This window comes from Salminus brasiliensis, chromosome 21 (assembly GCF_030463535.1).
Source record: "Salminus brasiliensis chromosome 21, fSalBra1.hap2, whole genome shotgun sequence".
NCBI lineage: Eukaryota > Metazoa > Chordata > Actinopteri > Characiformes > Bryconidae > Salminus > Salminus brasiliensis.
This window is the reverse complement of record NC_132898.1, coordinates 251,589-271,315: the sequence shown is the minus strand read 5'-3', so window position 1 is coordinate 271,315 and position 19,727 is coordinate 251,589. Positions and strand designations below refer to the sequence as shown.

General features: G+C 44.3%; 2 protein-coding genes across 2 annotated transcripts in view; both read right to left on the bottom strand.

The window, feature by feature from the left end:
* Positions 1–209: 209 nt before the first annotated feature.
* On the bottom strand, positions 210–12,681 carry avil (advillin). Its single transcript, XM_072666566.1, has 20 exons — positions 12,456–12,681; positions 10,977–11,059; positions 10,422–10,496; positions 9,616–9,812; positions 8,726–8,834; positions 7,936–8,046; positions 7,280–7,485; positions 6,322–6,400; positions 5,871–5,969; positions 5,163–5,316; positions 4,893–4,993; positions 4,332–4,469; positions 3,671–3,829; positions 3,357–3,536; positions 2,915–3,066; positions 1,898–2,042; positions 1,290–1,478; positions 1,141–1,209; positions 932–1,051; positions 210–627 (listed from the first exon to the last, which is right to left on the bottom strand). The coding sequence occupies exons 2-20, from the start codon at positions 11,034–11,036 to the stop codon at positions 514–516; spliced, it is 2,457 nt and encodes an 818-aa protein (XP_072522667.1). The 5' UTR covers positions 11,037–11,059; positions 12,456–12,681; the 3' UTR covers positions 210–513.
* A 1,234-nt stretch (positions 12,682–13,915) lies between these two features.
* The window catches only part of ctdsp2 (CTD (carboxy-terminal domain, RNA polymerase II, polypeptide A) small phosphatase 2), a 10,318-nt gene continuing 4,506 nt past the window's right edge, over positions 13,916–19,727 (bottom strand). The window contains exons 5-7 of the mRNA XM_072665778.1: positions 19,673–19,727; positions 19,344–19,529; positions 13,916–18,891 (exon numbers count right to left, since the gene is read on the bottom strand). The exon at positions 19,673–19,727 is cut by the window's right edge and continues 38 nt beyond it. Of these exons, the coding sequence (XP_072521879.1) occupies positions 18,766–18,891; positions 19,344–19,529; positions 19,673–19,727 (367 nt within the window). The 3' untranslated portion in view covers positions 13,916–18,765. The remainder of the gene's footprint in view (positions 18,892–19,343; positions 19,530–19,672) is intronic.

Below are 19,727 nucleotides of genomic sequence, written 5' to 3'. Positions count from 1 at the left end.
ATTTACTGTTCTTCCATTTTAATCACTGATTCTGAGCTTCTGTCTTTATTATTGTGTTATTAAATATAGCATATTACACTGAGAATGTGTCACTTTAATAACAAAGTGTAAATAATGTAGAGAGAGTCACATCAAATTAATGCTGGTGCCAAGCAGTACAACAGCACTGACACTAACACTGACCCCTCATCATGGTCATACAGTGTTTATTAGATTCAGCACATTTTCACATTTTCATTTGCATTTTGTAATTATTATTTCATCTGTTTTTATTAAATCTCAAAATATATAAATACAGTCGACCTGTTGCTGCTTATTTAAATTAAAGTATTGACTGTACTGGGCTTTGATGTGCCGCTCTACTGTAATGTTTATACATTTATTTATAGAAAAGCCAAAACCATTGTGTTTTGGCACCGCGGGTGTGCCCTGCTTACAGACGGCTGGCAGTGTGGAAATGATCTGTCTGCTCCTGATCTGATGATTTAAACACATCTGATTTCAGATCAGATTTTAAAACAGCCCGTGTTTCTTCTTGATATTTAACTGTTTCCACTGCGGCAAACTGGAAAACTGGTCTTTGGACATTTGGAGTATGAGGTGGAAATCTGCGTCTGAGAGATGCTTCTGTGAAAAAGAAAAGAAACAAATAAACAAATCAGATATTTTAACCATAAAAACAGCTTTAAATGAAAAGTTTCCATCCACACCATCAGGACTGCTTTCAGGATGAGACACTAAACAGGGAAGCCAATCAGAACAAAGGTCATTTACATAAATCAGTCAGGAGGTTGTGAAATGAGTGTTTGTAGATGAATTCTCTTTGAAGGAAAAGCTGTATGTATTTACTAACTGCAGCAAAATAGCAGACATCAAAGAACACGATGAAGATGAAGATGAGAGCAGAGGAAGGTGGTGGACAGTCTCTCACCTCCTTCTGTGAGGGGTTCACTCCTTTGGGTAACTCGTCTGCATTTTTGTTAATCAGCTCCTCTGGAGAAAAGGGCTGGTAGGTCTTGTTCTCCACACTCGACTGGTTAGCTCCCGGCTCCTGTGAGGAGAACAGTCAGAACCGTGTGTGTTTCATTTATCTTTACAGTAAAAACACAAAGGTTTTTCATTATAATGAAGAAATCCTACTGAGGTCACGATTTCCACTGAGGTCACTTCCCCCAGCTCCTTCTTCAGCTGCTCATAGGTCTTCCCATCCTACCAGAGCAGAGCACAGTCACGCTTCATTAACAGAAAAACACCCTAGGATCAGGATTTAAGAACTGCACCAAACTCACACTCCATTTCATGGGGTCCCAGGCGGTGAACCAGCCGGTAAAGGTGGGGGGCTCAAACCCCTGCTTTATCAGCAGAATAGGTGTGTCACAGTCGCGAGAGCCAGGGTGGGTTCGCAGGTATTCCTGACATGTGACCACAGATTCCTGACGCTCCACTTCATTTGCCTGATTTCCTATCCAGAGGAATACCTGAAAAAGGCCAGGAGTGAGACTGACCGGCAAGGTGAGCCCATTCTATTCTGGTTTGCATTGGTTTTGCATAAGAATCATTTTCAGTCAAATCACTTGAACAAACATCACTCAAATCATGGCCACAAAAGGAGACCGGCCATTCACCAGTTCTCTCAGCAGCGGGACAGACACTCCTCCAGACGCCCCCTGGAGACTGTGACCCCTTTTTTCTCTATTCATAACAGAATCCACTCCTGTATTATCTGAATCTCCTCTTGGTGGCGTTATAGAGCACCATTTAGAAGATCAGCTTCAGCTTAGTGAAAGACAGCCAGGCTAAAGGACAGCTTCCAAACATGATGGAGGTAGTTTCACACACTGCTACTGAAACTAAGACCCTCAAAGTAAACAGGGAGAGACCCCTATATACAACAGACCTGATCCCACGTGTCCAAAAGCATCACATCATCTTCACTGAGGTCATCCTGAGTGAACTCGGTCACCTCTGTAACGATGAACCGGCCCGTTTTATTGGAGCACTCAAAGAGGCGTGGCTGATGATCCTGAACAGCCAGTTGTAGCCTGTAGGGGAGGGACACAGATACTGCTGTAATAGTGTCTGAACTGCTCAGGTAAATTTACCTGAAGTTTAAAGAGCCTCTATCAGGGAAAACGAATTCCCTCGCTTTACTGAAATGAAGGAATTTGAATATGTAAATACTGTTAAAGTTATAAAACACACCGTTCACTCCCCCAGTCCTTCAGTCCATATATGGAAACAAAAGCGCGAAAGCCTGTTTTGAATGTACTGTTAATTAATTAATAATTAAATAAATAAATAATTAATTTACATATCTCAGCCTATTTAGCCCCACCCACTGATACTGCAGTGCTATAAAAACATACTGTCTGTAGGAGCTGCTCAGCACCAGCCTTTCAACAGCATTCCAACAGTACACCTTCACCATCTTCACCACCTTCACCACCTTCACCATCTTCACTACCTTCACCACCTTCACCATCTTCACCATCTTTACCACCTTCACCACCTTCACCATCTTCACTACCTTCACCACTTTCACCATCTTCACCATCTTCACTACCTTCACCATCTTCACCATCCTCACCACCTTCACCTCCTTCACCATCTTCACTACCTTCACCACTTTCACCATCTTCACCATCCTCACCACCTTCACCTCCTTCACCATCTTCACTACCTTCACCACTTTCACCATCTTCACCATCTTCACCACCTTCACCATCCTCACCACCTTCACCACCTTCACCATCTTCACCACCTTCACCTCCTTCACCATCTTCATCACCTTCACCATCTTCACCATCTTCATCACCTTCACCATCTTCACCATCTTCACCACCTTCACCACATTCACCACATTCACCACCTTCACCACATACTGATTATTAGTTACAGCTCACTTAAGATTTACCTTTTGTTGTTTGCATACGGAGCCTTTCCACCCAGAAGACTCCAGAATTCAACAGGTTCCTGACCCTCAGCCATGATTTCTGCTGAGAACAACCCCCGACCGAGAACTGTGCTGACCTCTTTAGCCATAGCCCTCTCATCTCCACTAGATCCCTGTGACAGCACAAAGACGAGTTACATCACAATCTAATCTACTCCCAATCTAACTCAACTGTACTATAGTGAAAGTATGGTACTGTATCTCAATCTAACTCAATTAAAGAGCTGTTCTGTACTATAGTGAAAGTGTGGTACTGTATCTCAATCTAACTCAATTAAAGAGCTGTTCTGTACTATAGTGAAAGTGTGGTACTGTATCTCAATCTAACTCAATTAAAGAGCTGAAACTGTACTATAGTAAAGGATGGTACTGTATCCAATTTAAATTGATCAGGGTTGCCCACCTTGCCGTACCACAGGTACATGGACCCCTGGCTCTTCAGCAGGAACACGTCATTAGAGTTGAGTGAAGATGCCTGTGCTGGGACCTCAATAGCTTTAGTGTTGGACGGATTTGAGCCGCTGATCTGAAAGAGACGGACTAGGGGTTCGGGATTCGAGCCCCCTTTTCTGGACGTACCGCCCTGAAAGTGAAGGTGTGATTATAAGAAGATCTTTTATTTCCAGGTTCACCAGCTGCTTCCGGTAAAGCTTCCTAAACAGCTCTTGGCTTTAAGGCATAGCTTAATTCTGGTTTAATTTCAGATATAATGCTCACCTCGAAGACAACCATCTTGCCCCTGAACATGGCCATAAAGTGACGGGGTTCCTTGCCCATTGTGACCCTCACTTGAACAGGCTGCCCACCGTACTGCTGATCAACGTTCACGGCCTGGAAGGCACAGGCTGCCAGCTCGTCCTGGGTGGCATGTCGGCCCTGAGCAAAACAATTGGCCATTATGTTTACTCAGTGAGGAGAGCCCAGTAATGTCAATAAACTGACATGTCACTTTGTTTTAATACAGTGGTTTTATTAAAGTTTTATTTAAGTTTGGATGTTTGGAATTGTTCAACATTTTTTATCCTTCAGTTCCGACGTGTGGCTATTCTTAATGAACATTCACTGCTGTTATATGATTGTATCATATTCTGCTATTATATTATTATTATATTAGTGGCATAAAATGTTGCTAAAATGACAATAATATAATTGATCATTTCTGGAACAATGTATGTCATGTCATGACAGGCCTGCAGACCAGTCCACCAGTTAATTAATGATAGCCTGCTGTTGCTGTAGCTCATATGCTACATATTTAATGTATTTGTTGTCTACTTATTAGTTATTGTGACGTCACAAAATCTTTAATAATATGGGCCCTTCAATGATGAGGTCCCATTCTAAAACTCATGATTCAGGAGGATCTGATCGTGTTTACCTGCCACATGTAAAGGATGTAGTTTTTCTTCCCATTGACCTCGTAGGTGTAGAGGATGACGTAGCAGTCGCCCCCGTAGAAGTAGCCGTATGTTTTTGGGTCAACTTCAGCCAGCTCCAGATTTTCAATCCTCCAGACCTTACAGTGAGAATACAACACAGCTGAGAGATCAGACTGGCTTCCTTTGATCTGTTTCTATTGATCTTTTTCTGCTTTTAACACATCATTCCATCATTCCTACTCAGACCCATCAAAGCGATCACCAGAACAGCCTTTTATCATCTTATCAATACAGCCAGAATCAGAGGCTTAGTGCTCCAACAGCAGCTAGAGAAGCTCAGTGTGTGTGTGTGTGTGTGTGTGTGACATTTCATTGCATAATGGGTAATGCATGATTACATGGCTGTTTTTTATGCTGTATATTAGGAAAGCTGTTTTCTGTGTGAAATGTGCAGAATTATTAGAACTCTTCTGGCCCAAAAAGGGTTCTGCTATCGCTACAAGTCAAGGGAACCTTTTTACACTATACGGAACCATTTCTGCTAAAGATGACATCCGTACCTGCAGCTGTCCGCTGCCATCGTCCACCATGCGCTCCTGAGCAGCAACCTCAGGCATCAAGTGCATCTGAGCGGCATCAAACTTCTCCTGCGAGACCTTAGCTGAACAATGAGAGAGACAGGGTTACAGGAACAGGCGTCTGCTGTGTGACTGGAGATATGAGGATTATTCCAGATTCTACAGATGGATGGATGTTTCCCTCATCCACGTTCTTTCGCTACAGGACCCACAGTAACCGTCCCCTCCACACTAATCCCCCTGGACACATACCCACTCGGCCCACAGTGTGAGTGCGTCCAAGGCCCATGGTCTGATCTCTGACGGTCCAGCTCTGGAAAAGCTGCTTAAAAAGCGCAGACTCAGCGCCGTCATTCACAGCCTCCACGTTAGTGGTGAGAGGATAACCCTTCAGCTTAATGAACTCCTGTAGGACAAACAGAAATCTGTACAGATGAGCGTCGGCACACACAACACTTACAAACAGTACAGAGAGCCCAGCTATAAACCAGAACAGGGTAAATATGACTCCAACTGACCTGAGAGGCACAGCCTTTTTTTTATTATCTATTATTATGTACTCAAACTGATCATGTTTGCACTGTAACTGTTAACTGTTTAATATTTAATAATATTTTACAGTCCACTTCTGTACAGAAAAGTTAAAAATATGTAAGAGAAACTGTACTTTTATTAACAGTTTCTAATAACAATCATTTAGAACTCATCAGAATGGGAGTGATGGGAGTGATGGGAGTGATGGGAATGATAGGAGTGATGGGAGTAATGGGAGTGATGGGAGTGATGGGAGTGATGCTGTGATGCTGTGATGCTGTGATGCTTTCTCATACCTGTCATTAATGTGCGTTTACAGAATGAGTCAGGTTATGTCAGGTTATGGTAATGGTTAACAGGTTATGTCTGTTTCAGTTCTGAATGATGAATTATGAATTATGAATTATATCATAATGAACTGCTGACCAGAGCTCTGGACATGGCTGCCTGCTTCTCGGCCTTGTTGGCTCTTTTCCCCTTCCAGACAAACAGCTTTACTCCGCCCTGGTCCAGGATGTAGCAGTCCTGAAACACAGTCCAGCCCCGAGTCAGAGCACTGAATCTCTTCAGTTCAGTCAGAACAGTCAGCACTGACACACGGCACAGAACCACATATCGGTCCACATACCGGTCCACATATCGGTCCACATACCGGTCCACATACCGGTCCACATATCGGTCCACATACCGGTCCACAGATCAGTCAACGTAAAGTTTCTTTACCAATTCAAAGGTTCTTCATACTCACAACTCATAAAAATGGTTCTTTATGGAACCAACAACGGTTCTGCTATAGCATCACTACAGGCTTCGTCATGAACATCTTCATTGAACTCAACCTGTCACTGACAAACACTCTGATACTGATGTCACTTACATCATTATTGAGCAGATCCTTCCCCAGGGGTCTGGTTGCGACCTCTCTGACCTTCATTTCTCCATCAGCATCAGACACACTGCAGGGTGTGTACCAGGTTAGTACCAGAGCAGCTACACACAAGGTCGTCCAGACGCACAAACAGAGATACTGCTCTGGGTGAGCTTCATTAGACTGTTTATTAGACTGTTCATTAGACTGTTTATTAGACTGTTCATTAGACTGTTCATTAGACTGTTTATTAGACTGTTTATTAGACTGTTCATTAGACTGTTTATTAGACTGTTCATTAGACTGTTCATTAGACTGTTTATTAGACTGTTCATTAGACTGTTCATTAGACTGTTTATTAGACTGTTCATTAGACTGTTCATTAGACTGTTTATTAGACTGTTCATTAGACTGTTCATTAGACTGTTTATTAGACTGTTTATTAGACTGTTCATTAGACTGTTTATTAGACTGTTCATTAGACTGTTCATTAGACTGTTTATTAGACTGTTCATTAGACTGTTTATTAGACTGTTTATTAGACTGTTCATTAGACTGTTTATTAGACTGTTTATTAGACTGTTCATTAGACTGTTTATTAGACTGTTTATTAGACTGTTCATTAGACTGTTCATTAGACTGTTTATTAGACTGTTTATTAGACTGTTTATTAGACTGTTCATTAGACTGTTTATTAGACTGTTTATTAGACTGTTCATTAGACTGTTTATTAGACTGTTCATTAGACTGTTCATTAGACTGTTTATTACATTTGTAACTACAGGGACGTCTGTCCGAGCTGGTGAGGCTCTTTCTGGGTAATAGAAGTGTGTCAATTTTATTTCTATTTCCTGCTTTTTGCGCCGCTCAGTTTATAATTAATAATATGATGAATTTCTGAATAACACACCTGTCTCACAGACTCTGAATGAACAATGACAAACACTGCGCTACCATGTACACTTACTGGAAGAGCGTGACCTGGGCCATCTGCTCCTGGTCGGCTTTGTCGTCTGGCGTCCCGCTGGGCAGTTTATCGGGCCGCTCTCCGATTATATTAGTCAGAGCCTCCATTAAAACAGGGGAATTCTTTTCTCCATCGCCCTCGATCACCCCGATCTCAGCCCTGCCGCCTCTCTCACGGTCACGGATGTCCTTAGCCAGCAGCATTCCCTTCAGTTCAACAGGACACATCATTACAGGAAAGGCTTACACCTAAACATACACCACAAGAACCGTGCATACCACAGGAATCCTGGTTACAACAGGAGCCCTGGATACCACAGGAACCCTGGATACCACAGGAACCCTGGATACAACAGGAGCCCTGGATACAACAGGAGCCCTGGATACCACAGGAACCCTGGATACCACAGGAACCCTGGTTACAACAGGAGCCCTGGATACAACAGGAGCCCTGGATACAACAGGAGCCCTGGATACAACAGGAACCCTGGTTACAACAGGAACCCTGGTTACAACAGGAGCCCTGGTTACAACAGGAGTCCTGGATGCCACAGGAACTTTGGATACCACAGGAACCTTGGATACCACAGAAACCATGGATACCATATTGTGAAACTGTTTGGGGCTGTAATTCCATATAAAAAGTATCGTACAAACCTTCAGCCGTTCCTGTTTGTTACTGTCAGGCCCATTCCACTGGATAATGGTCTTTCCAATGTCCAGCAGAAAAACATCACCGATATTAAAGCTCTTCCAGCTCATCTCCACCTTAAACACGAGAATCCACTGCAGCATTTAACAGAACTGCATAATTAAACAGTTAAGATGAACAGAGTCAGTCAGAGTGGGGGTTTGGGGGGTTTAGTGTGAATCACTCGGTTCTGGGTAAGCTCCCCCAGTCAGAGCTGTGGTTCTACAGTGGAGGTTCTAGATAATCTCCCCCAGTCAGAGCTGGAGTTCTACAGTGGAGGTTCTAGATAATCTCCCCCAGTCAGAGCTGGAGTTCTACAGTGCAGGTTCTAGATAACCTCCCCAGTCAGAGCTGGAGTTCTACAGTGGAGGTTCTAGATAACCTCCCCCAGTCAGAGCTGGAGTTCTACAGTGGAAGTTCTAGATAAGCTCCCCCAGTCAGAGCTGGAGTTCTACAGTGGAGGTTCTAGATAATTTCCCCCAGTCAGAGCTGGAGTTCTACAGTGGAGGAGAAGGGAAGCAGACGTCTGCAGCTCTAATAATAAAAGCTCCTCACAGAAAGTTCTTCACCTAATGGTGATGAAGACGCTGCCTGATGCCTGAGACACGGTTCTACCAGAGTTCTGAGAAGAGTTCGGCTCTAGAACCTGCTTTTAAAATCAGATCATTAAAATGGTGGAGGGATACATGCTGCAGGGTGTTGTGCGGCTAAAAGTAGTCCCTAAACTGCGAGTGCTGTGTGAGCTGCTCTCCTCACCTCTTTGGCGGTCACCTTCCTCTGTCCTTTCACGTGCAGCAGCCTTTGAATCTCATAGCAGTTCGTTTCTACGTGTCTCATCCCTGATGCCACTCCTCCCTGTTTGTAACTAAGAAAAGAGCTTTTTAATGAATATTCATTTACTTCATTCTTCCAGACTCTGTCACATAGCCCCGCCCCTGGGATTGTCTCAGTCTCATGTCTCCGCCTCCCAAGACTGTCTCTATTCTATAAAGAGTATATAGCTTCCATACTATTGTTCATAGTAACCTTATTTTAAGCCCCCAAATGTATTCGGACATGATGTTCAACAAGGAAGTCAGAGGTGTGTACATATCCTTTGCATGAAATGATGTCCTGCAGCCTGAAGCTAAATATCTGCTCTACCTGCAGCTTCCTGCTTCCTGAAATTCGATGCTCCATATGCATGTATGATCCACTGGAACCAGAATTCTAACATAAAAGTACTGGATGGAGCTCCTCCACCATCATTCCAGAAATCACAGCTCTTCCACTGATCCACAGCTCCTCAATGCTGGGGGGCTTTATACCCCTCTAGGCATTGGAGCCAATAGGATCATGCTGATCTGCTCCAGAGAGTCCTATTCTATTGGCAGTACTTCTTCTCTACAGGGACTAGACAAGCTGTGTGTGTGCATTTGCACATCTGTGTCAGCAATGGGTGCAGCTTACAGTAGCTGAACACTTTCACTAAAAGGGGTGTCCACAAACATTTGGACATTTGGTGTATTTTGTCTATATTTGTACTTTACCTGTTTCATTGTAAGGAGAATAGGTGGTGTGCCCCCCCCCCCCCCGTTTGTTTATTTAAATACAAACAAACAAACAAACAAACAGACCAAACTCAGAGAAAGCCTAGCGGAGCTCACATGATGCCCTGTTTGAAGTATCCGCAGAAAGCACTGGACTCGTGGTGCTGGACTTCCCGGTGCTGGACCGGCGACGAGCCCAGGTAGTCATCCAGCTGGATGGTGTAAACGGCAGCGGCTCCCTGTTCATCCTGAGAGGACTGAGAGCCAATCCAGTAGTGAATGTCGTACATCAGGGACCCGCCCACTTTCTTCGTCTAGGAGAGATGAAGGTGAGTGAGGAGGATGATGAAGGTGGGGGTGAGTGAAGAGGATGATGAAGGTGGGGGAAAGTGAGGAGGATGATGAAGGTGGGGGTGAGTGAGGAGGATGATGAAGGTGGGGGTGGAAGAGTTTTCAGCCTTTTGTTTTTCTGTGTCATATTTGACCATGCAAAACACATGCAAAACAACACACTCTCACACACACACTCACACACACACACACACACACAAACACTCACACAGTCACACACACACACACACACACACTCACACACACACACACACTCACACTCACAAACACTCACACACTCACACACACACACTCACAAACACTCACACTCACACACACACTCACAAACACTCACACTCACACTCACACTCACACACACACACACTCACACACTCACACTCACACACACACACACACTGAAAGCTTGAAAACTCTGATATAAAGGTTCTATACCAACAAATTCCCCCCAGACCCAAATAAATCCAGAACCACTTAGAACCTTTATTGTGAAAAGTGAACTGAATGATAAAATCACAGAACCGGGCTTTTCAGTAAACATAGGAGAGCTGTTCTAGATACTCTGAGAGACTTACAGACAGCAGAACGTAGCAGTCGCCCTCATAGAAGCTCCCGTACGACTTCTCAGGAACCTGAACCAGCTCCAGTTTCTGTTTCAGGAACATTTCAGCGTTTTTGGAACAAAAAATATTTTAAAAACGGTGTGTCTTCAAAGTAGCTTTGTCTCTGATCTGGTCAGTGTTTCTAATATTTGTCATTTTGACATTTAAGAATATTTAAGATTATTCCACCTTTGTTACCTGTTTTTTTAAAATAAAGAAACATTAACAAAACATGCCAAAACATTATGACCCAGGTGAAGGTAACCGTGTAGGTGGAGGTGTGGTATCAGCGCTACATGCATAGAAATGGGAAGCGTGAAGACCTGGGACACTCTGACGAGGGTCAGATCATAGTGCTGGAACCTTCAAGGGTCTGTAGAGGGAGCTGTTTTGACAGCAGCAGTGTATCAGTCAGGTGGTCATAATGTTTTGGCTCATGAATGAATGTATATACTTCTCTACATAACGTAAATCAGTAATACATACAGGGATGTGTACACAGATAAGATCAGTGTATCTGTCCCTCACCTCAATTCTCCAGATGAGAATGCCGGTGGTGTAAGTGACGGCTCTGAAGGTGTGCTCCATGGTGCATCGGTGGGTTCTAGATCCTAATCAGAGAACAGGATGAAAACTCCTACAAATCAGAGCAAGACACGTTTAACCCCTAAACTTCTGTTTCACACCATAAAACAAACATCTGCAGCTTTTTAAAGCTTTTGTCCCTCAGTCAGAGCCGGCTCTCAGACACAGATTCTTCCTCCACTCACAGGAAGAGGTTCAGATTAGGAGGCTATCAGATATTCAGGCTGAGGACATTTTCCTATCTGCAGCTTTCCTGTTTTCCACATCCGTACTCATCCAGGCCTGGAAACGGGGTGTGGAAGGTTCTGTAGAGCAGAACCACGACTACTCGTTAAAGTGGGTCTGTCCTATAATGAAGGACATCCAGTAGATGGTTCCAAAAGGTTACGGGTGGTTCTTCATATCATACACTTACACATGCAGAGAGTCCCGTCCTCTACAGACGCACTTCTGCACTTTTGAATGTTTCATTTGAGGTTTGCTAGTGTCCAATCAAACATCTGCACGTCTACACGAGTGTCCTCACGAATGTCCAATTATTAATTAGTAAACAGCCTGCAGTTCTGATCCAGATCCGGATCTACTGACCAACGCGGTTCCATCATCATCTGTCCCTGAGACTCTGACCCTGATCTGGGTTCGAGCTTCTTCCTTTAGTCCACGTGGCCATTCACATGCCATCCACACCAGTGTCTACATTAGCATCCATACCAGGGCTGGACAACTGATTCCCTTCCCCTGCTCTAACAGACCTGCTAAACCTGCCGGTCAACAGGTGCACTGAATCAGGTGTGCTTGACCCTCCAGGACCGGAACTGCCCACCTCTGCTCCATACAGTGTCCTCACTGGCGTCCACATGAGCACAGATGGGTCAGATAAAGTTCTGCTATCTGAAGCAGCTCATTCACTTTCTCCTTACCTACAAGGTTCTTCCAGGGTTCTTTAACACAGGCACTGGTGCTGTATAGAACCTGCTTGAGGCTGAAATGGTTCTATGCCTGGTTAGAGAACTCTTGGTAAAAAGACAGGCAGGTTGTTAAGGTTCCACTTTACCGGTCAAAGAACTCTCACTTGTGTGGAGAGCAGGGGTGGGAGATATGGTGTGAATATCCAATCACAGTGCTCGATACGGGTCACCTCATTCTCACACAGACAGAGGAGAGGTTAAAACCTGCAGCAGAAAGTCTTTCTTTGACTCTGCATCCAGGTAAAGATCATCAGATAATCACAGTCAGATCTAACGACCTAAATAACAGCTGCTCAGGTTCTATCTGCCCATCTCCACTGACCATCCCTCACCTCACAGACATGCTGAACGTCTGAGACGCTGAAAAGAGCCCCCAGAGCTGTGGGTCGGCGCCAAGCCAGCCTCTCCAGATTAAAGGACAGGTTCAGCTCTGCAGGGTTAAGGTCAGACTTACCTGAGAGTGTAAATTCTCATTAAAGCTGAGGCAGGTTGTCTCACAGGGACGTCCTCTCTGGGCAGAGATCGGTAGACAATGTGCGATACACCCTAAAGATCCACCAACCCTTCCTCCTCCTCCTCTTCCTCTGTAACAGAAGTCTCAGAACGACTCAATTTGGTTGTGTTTGCATGAACTGAAGCTCATCTATCTGTTCATCCAATCAGCAGGAAGATAGAGAGAAAGATACTGAGGCAGGCAAATGAGGGAAATGTCAGCAGAGCCGTATTCAAAAGACCTTCAAAATGAAGCAGAGTGGCTTTAATAGGGCAAGTCCACAAATTCCCAAACTCCAACCCCAGAGTCAGAGTGACACTGAGCTTCTCTGCAGAGAAACTGACCCCTCAGTGAATGGAAGCAGGCGTCGGTCGCCATGACTACCACACAGATACAGCCCATAATTTATCTCCTATCCAAACCCACCAGTGCAGCTACACGAGTCTTCTGAGTTTTATATGGAATGATGATGATGATGATGATGATGATGAAGGTCAAATAGTGAATAGAGAATCTGAACTAATGCAGTTTTCTTTAGGGACTACTTTCTGTAGCCGCACTACACCCTGCAGCATGTATCCCTCCACCATTTTAATGATCTGGTTCTAAAAGCAGGTTCTAGAGCCGAACTCTTCTCAGAACTCTGGTAGAACCGTGTCTCAGGCATCAGGCAGCGTCTTCATCACCATTAGGTGAAGAACTTTCTGTGAGGAGCTGTTCCTGCAGCAAACCCACAACTAATGCCCTTGATTTCAGAAAGAACGCTGGTGTCTACAAACTTGTGGACATCAATGAAATATGCTAAGGTGTAAGTTATTGATGTAGTAGTGAGTAATCCTCACGCGTAGGCGGCTCTGTCCTGGCTCTGAGGGTGATGTGCTCCAGGGGAGCTGTGGATGGATTTGACTTCCAAATTGATGTTCACAACATGATGTTTACAAACGGCCTCATTGTTTCTTCAGCATCGTCTCACGAAAGGTGAGATCAGCGTGGGACAGGTTATGAGGATAAAGCAGGCGTGAAAATATTAAAGAGATTTTGCAGTAGCCATAACATTAAAACCACAGAGCTGTTTGGTGCCTCTGAACTGACAAGGCATTGACTCTATAAGAGCTCTGAAGGTGTGCTGCTGTGGTCTCCGGCACCAAGACTAACGTCAGCAGCAGATCCTGTAAGTCCTGTAAGCTGCGAGGGGGCGGGGCCTCAATGAGCATCAGTGAACTATGGGAGCCCATCACCCTGTCACCAGGTCACCAGTTGTCCATCCTTGGAGCACTCTTGGTTGGAACTGACCACTGCATATCGTGAGAGAACACCCCACAAGACCTGCCTGAGGTTCTGATCAGTGTATATTAATTTAGTGTTCCATGTTGTCTGTATAAAAGTATATAAGTTGTAATAAAGACACAATAAAGACCAAATAGATCAATAATACCTTTATTGCCAATTTCCTAATTAAAAAAACCAAAGGAATAATCGAAAAACAGAACTGCGTCTCATCCAGCATGTGTCTGACTGCAGGTTCTCTGAGGACAGTTTGTTTGTAAAAACAGTATCTAGAACATGAACAGACTGGACACAGACGGCTGTTTGCATTGTACTGTATGATCTGCATAGTCTCAAATTGGCAACTCTACTGTCCGCACTCTGGTCCAAAAACAAGCCCGGAAGATGGAGCTGTTCTTCAGGGCCAGGTGTTCCAGCTGCACCGCGTTACAACACTGAGCACGCCATCAATCCTCCAGAACACAGGCGCTCATCAGAGTTCTCTCTCTCACACACACACACACACACACACACACACACACACACATTCCTCAATCAGTAAACAGAGCAGTGCCATTTTCACCTGGCGGAGAGAGCGAGCCGGGGTGTGCTTGGTGTTAACCTCTGCGTACCTCCTAGTACCAAACTCTCCTAACTAACGCACGGACTGTGGGGCTGACACGATAACAGAACCGTGAGGAAACGTGCAGAACCACGCCATCTGCTGGTCACGTTGAATCTGCATTCTTTTAGTAAGGTGGTCCCGGTGGTACCGGCATTATCTATGATAATCTGTTACAATACACTCATTCAACCAAACAACTTTAAACATGACACATATCCCTGTCATCATTAAACTATCACTGACATCACTCAACCGCCTAAATCAGCAGCCAGGTATGGAGACTCTGACCACACTGCAGCGTTTCCTACGCTGTGTGATCACACAGTTAAGAGAAATCATACCGGTTTGGGGAAACACCCGTACATTAACGAGCGTATTCTGCTGTCAGCTCATCCTCAGCGGTAAAAATGAGTGAATATAGGGTTAAATCAGCTTGTCATGCTGCATAAAACACAGCACAGGACTGTGCATCACCTTTATTAAGCTATATTGGGAATGCAAACAAGCCTATTGGTCACACAAACAGAACAGTGTAGCCAGGCTGCGGGCTGATGTCACCGGACAGGTCTCGGGCTTGTGCTTTTTCACTTCTTCACGGAAACAAATTATAATAAACTTACACTTTTAATCCAGCTCTGCTCCAGAAGCTCAATTTTCCAACATTTTCATCCACTGCTGATTTTTGTTGTATGTGCGCAGGGACTTCACACGTCAAACGCTGGTATTGCACTCGCACTTACATCTAGTTAAAATCAAGCACACCACAGCCCGTCTGAACATCAGTCAGATTGTAGCCCTGTCACCTCCTGAATCTCCGCCACACTGCAAATTCAGACAATTCAGACATCAGTAATCAGCTTGTGTTTAAAGATGACATTAAAAAATTCACATCTGAACTCGGAATATACATCAAATGCCAGTGAGGACGAAAACAGGGGGAAACAGGTCAAAGGAAAATACAGATACAGCTTTGAGTAGAAAAGGAGAAAGTGGGCTGAAAAACAACTGATTTTAAAGCACCTTCTCAGATCGCTAGCGCTTCCGACGGCGCCACACACTCAGCAGTGCAGCGGGAGGCATAAACGACACCAAGTAAAAATATTTGGTTTGGTAAAATTTTCTTTTCATCTAAAAAAGCTTCTCTGACCAGCAGAAACTTCAACAAACACAACTCACTCAGACCAAACAGATTGGGCTCGCGCTGTGAGACGGTGGAGCTTTACCAGAACCTGGTGGGAACACTTTCTTTAATATATATATATAAATATATATAGGAAGACTTCGTAACACATGCGTAAGCCTGGAAAAGCACTACTTTAGTACTTATAAACAGCGGAGGTCAGGGTAGGTCAGGCTGGAGTGGCACACACGTGAGCTTGGGGTAGAGTGACATTAATACCGTTATAACACTGTTTGGAAGAAATATTTGGATGAACAGGTGTCCACAAACTTTTGGCCATTTAGTGTGTAATAAATGGGTAGGGTTTTCTATGTAAGTCCAGGTCCAGAAAGTAAAAATCCATCCCAGGACTTTGTTCCAACTGCCTGGATGCCTCTGTTATGGTCATTTACCTCATTACATTTCCATCAGCTGCTCATAAACACCTGGCGTTTGTTTGTTTGTACATTACCCAGTGATGCTTTTGCATGTCCTATGAAGCACCTATGCATGCAGCCTTCTAATAAAAAAAGGTGGAACTGGCCCGGTTACACTGCGCTCTGGTCCACATTACCAGTGTTGGGTTAGATTGAATTTCTAAACATTAAGTGCTTAGAAATGTGAATCTTTAGAACTTTATTATGAGCGTTTTTAGTTTTAGGGAACTTTAGTGAATTCACTACATGCATGCAAATAAAAAAAAATAACACAGTATAACATCAAACTCAAAGTTTCAGAACTTTGGTAAACGCAAGAAATGTGACTTGGGATTATCTGCACTGCCTCCAGGAAGTCGACAGTGTAAGAAACTACCACCACCATGTTTGACGGGCACGGGTGACAAAGATACTGTTAAAGGCAGGTTCTTTAAAAACAACACCGAGCTAGGTTCTCCTGGCAGGGCGAGATGGAAGGACGTGTTTGTACCTATTTTACATATTCTACTATATAATACAGTTTAGAATACCTTTAGCATATTTCCCTCTTCAGTAAGACCCGCGGTCTTCCAGAGAAACCCTCTCTGTGCTTGCTTATTGACTGACCTGGCTGCTCAGCAGTTAGAAGCTCAGTATAGGCACTGGGCTGGACTCAGGCATGGCATGTTCGGGTCATAACCCAAGAGCTGCACAGCTACACTCTTCACTCCATAGTCAAATTTACAGCCCAGATTTAGTCGCAGGGAAATTCGGCCGAGTTGAGATATGTATTCTCTTTGTTTATTTATGACCTCAGAATACACACAGAACCCTGCAGAGCCCGTGGCGCGAAAGAGTATAGCACCTATATATGGCACCAGCTCCAATACATCATTTGATAAACTCTATTATGCGAAATATAAACCATTGCATAATCATTTCAAAAAGGTTTAATAACCCTGTGGCTGCAAACAGAATCCCGACAGTAACGGCTCTCGCCATCCTCATCTTATAAAATACAGATTAGGCGTCTTTAGAATTTTATAAACACTATAAAGTCAAATTCACTGATTTCTGGATTAACTCAGAGAGAGAGCTGAACTCAGTCAGAGTCGGGTTTGGGGGTTCGGTGTGAATCTGACCTCCACTGTAGAGAAACTGACCCACTCTGATCTCTCTACAGTGGAGGTGAATGGAAGCAGGTGTCGGTCGCCATGACTACAACATCACAGATACAGCCCATAATTTATCTCCTATCCAAACCCACCAGTGCAGCTACACGAGTCTTCTGAGTTTTATATGGAATGATGAAGATGATGATGATGATGATGATGAGGGTAAAATAGTGGAGAAGTGTAATGTCTCCCTCTGCTGGCCTCAGTGGGGAGCTCATGGCTCAAGTCAGCAAGTGAGTAAGGGCTAAGCTCCGCCCCTCACCTGAAACTCCAAGCACACAGGTGCTGTTAATTGGACTAGAGCCGAACTCTTCTCAGAACTCTGGTAGAACCGTGTCTCAGGCATCAGGCAGCGTCTTCATCATCATTAGGTGAAGAACTTTCTGTGAGGAGCTTTTATTAGAGCTTCAGACGTCTGCTTCCCTTCACCTCCACTGTAGAACCACAGCTCTGACTGGGGGAGCTTATCTAGAACCTCCACTGTAGAACCACAGCTCTGACTGGGGGAGCTTATCTAGAACCTCCACTGTAGCACTCCAGCTCTGACTGGGGGAGATTATCTAGAACCTCCACTGTAGAACAGCTGAGTCTTTCATTACGCAGTGAATTTAAAAATTTGCTGGAATTGCTCTTCAGTGGACATGTTTATGTTAGCTTTATAAAATCACATTACACCCCTCCCTGGAAATGGTCCCTAACCGGCTATGGCCACTATGGTCCCAGGAACACAGAAACACAGTGAGGAAAAGGGCTCTTTCCTCAAAAGTACAAAAAAGGGGCTAGACGCATGTGAAGTAAAGCACATCAGAAAGGCTAGAATCAAATCAATGGAAAGTAAAAATCTCTAAAGGCACAACGCAGAAGTGTAAAGGCTTCTGATCGGACTCTTTTTAACGGCATAAAATCATGTGAGCGGCGGCAGTGGAGTTGTAGTACTGTAGAGGATTTACACACTGCAGAAAAGACGTCCTGCTGAGTGAAATCATCCTAAATATGTAAATATAGAATATTATATATAATATATATATAATTTCCTATTGTGGGATTCAGATTATCTGTACTCAAAAAATAATCCAGTTTTAAGAAACCTAGTTTCTGTAATAACATGCGCTCACTTCAAATTTGCTCCAGTAGAATAAGATCATTTTACTAGGTTACGTCACCTAAACCCAGCATAAACATCTTATAATAAGATGAGTAATTAATAAGAGACCTTCCACACACAGGAACTGTATTTAGTGTGACTACACTCAGCAGGAAGTTCTCTGCAGTGGGATAAAGGGGCAGACGCTGGACTGAGGTTTAAGGTTCGGGCTAAGTGGCGCGGGCGCTGTGCGAGGAGTAAAGGCTTGGGAACTTTAAAGTCTGCTCATGTCTGATTGTTTCCAAAGAGGAAAAACGAACGTAATCTAAACGTGGACCCGATACACACACACACACACACACACACACACACACACACACACACACACACACACACACACTGTGACGTTTCAGTGCCTCTGTTGGAGTGTGTAGGTGGTGTTTTTTGCAGAATAAGGCATTTTAGAGGCTTTAAAGGCTCTCCTGGTGCTGGATACCCTCAGCCTGAGGTCTTCGGGAACACAGGCGTGGGTGTAGAAGGTCCTTGTCACGGTTCTCGGAGCTGCTTCAGTTTGGCGCAGACGTCTTCTGCTCCGCTGAGCTCCTCGAACACAGGCAGCAGGTTCAGCAGTTCTGTGTCCTCCAGGTCGTCAAACCAAGACACCACAGGCACCTGAGGAGACACCCAGCTCAGAATGGACCTCTCCAGTGGAGCAGAGGACAGACACTAAAGGACTGCTCCTAGTGTAAGGTCAATATTAAACTGTTTATTAATAAACTGAATATTTCTAATGAATTGACACAGATGTGCAAATGCACACACACAGCTTGTCTAGTCCCTGCAGAGAAGAAGTACTACCAATAGAACTCATTTTAATACTCTTGATTTTAGAGGAAACACTGAATGAGCAGGTGTCCCAATACTTATGTCCGAATAGCGTACTTAAAGCTAAAAGAAATTCAGCCTATTTAAAACACTGTCATTTAATATATTGCTAAAATGCACAGATAATTGAAACTGTAGAGCAGAATTATGGTCCGTCAGTATCAGGTGGTCTGTGGTCCAGCTGTGGAGCTGTGAGGAGGACTGGTTCTGTAAACATCTGCAGATCTGCAGGTACTCACAGCGTTCTCAGGGTGGAAGATGTAGGAGGCTGGAGAATTGTCCAGAATGAGGGTCTTGCTGAGCTCACGGCCGAGCCGGCTCAGGTCCTTGACGTAGCAGCCCTGGTGGAAGACGCAGGACTCTCGGAAAAGGCGAGTCCGAAACACTCCACACTGGTCCAGCAAGTCTGTGACCGGATCAGCGTACTGGAACAGAAGAAGCATGGGGTTACAAAGAGGTCCTTCGCAGCCGGACATTCAGGGTTTATAACTGATCTATATTAACAGTTAATTTCTTTATACTCAGAACATCAGACCTCCATCCAGCTGGACAGCAGGAGAGTTCCTACCTTCGCGAGACTGGCAGTGAAAAGCACACACTCAAACATCTCTCCCATGCGCTGA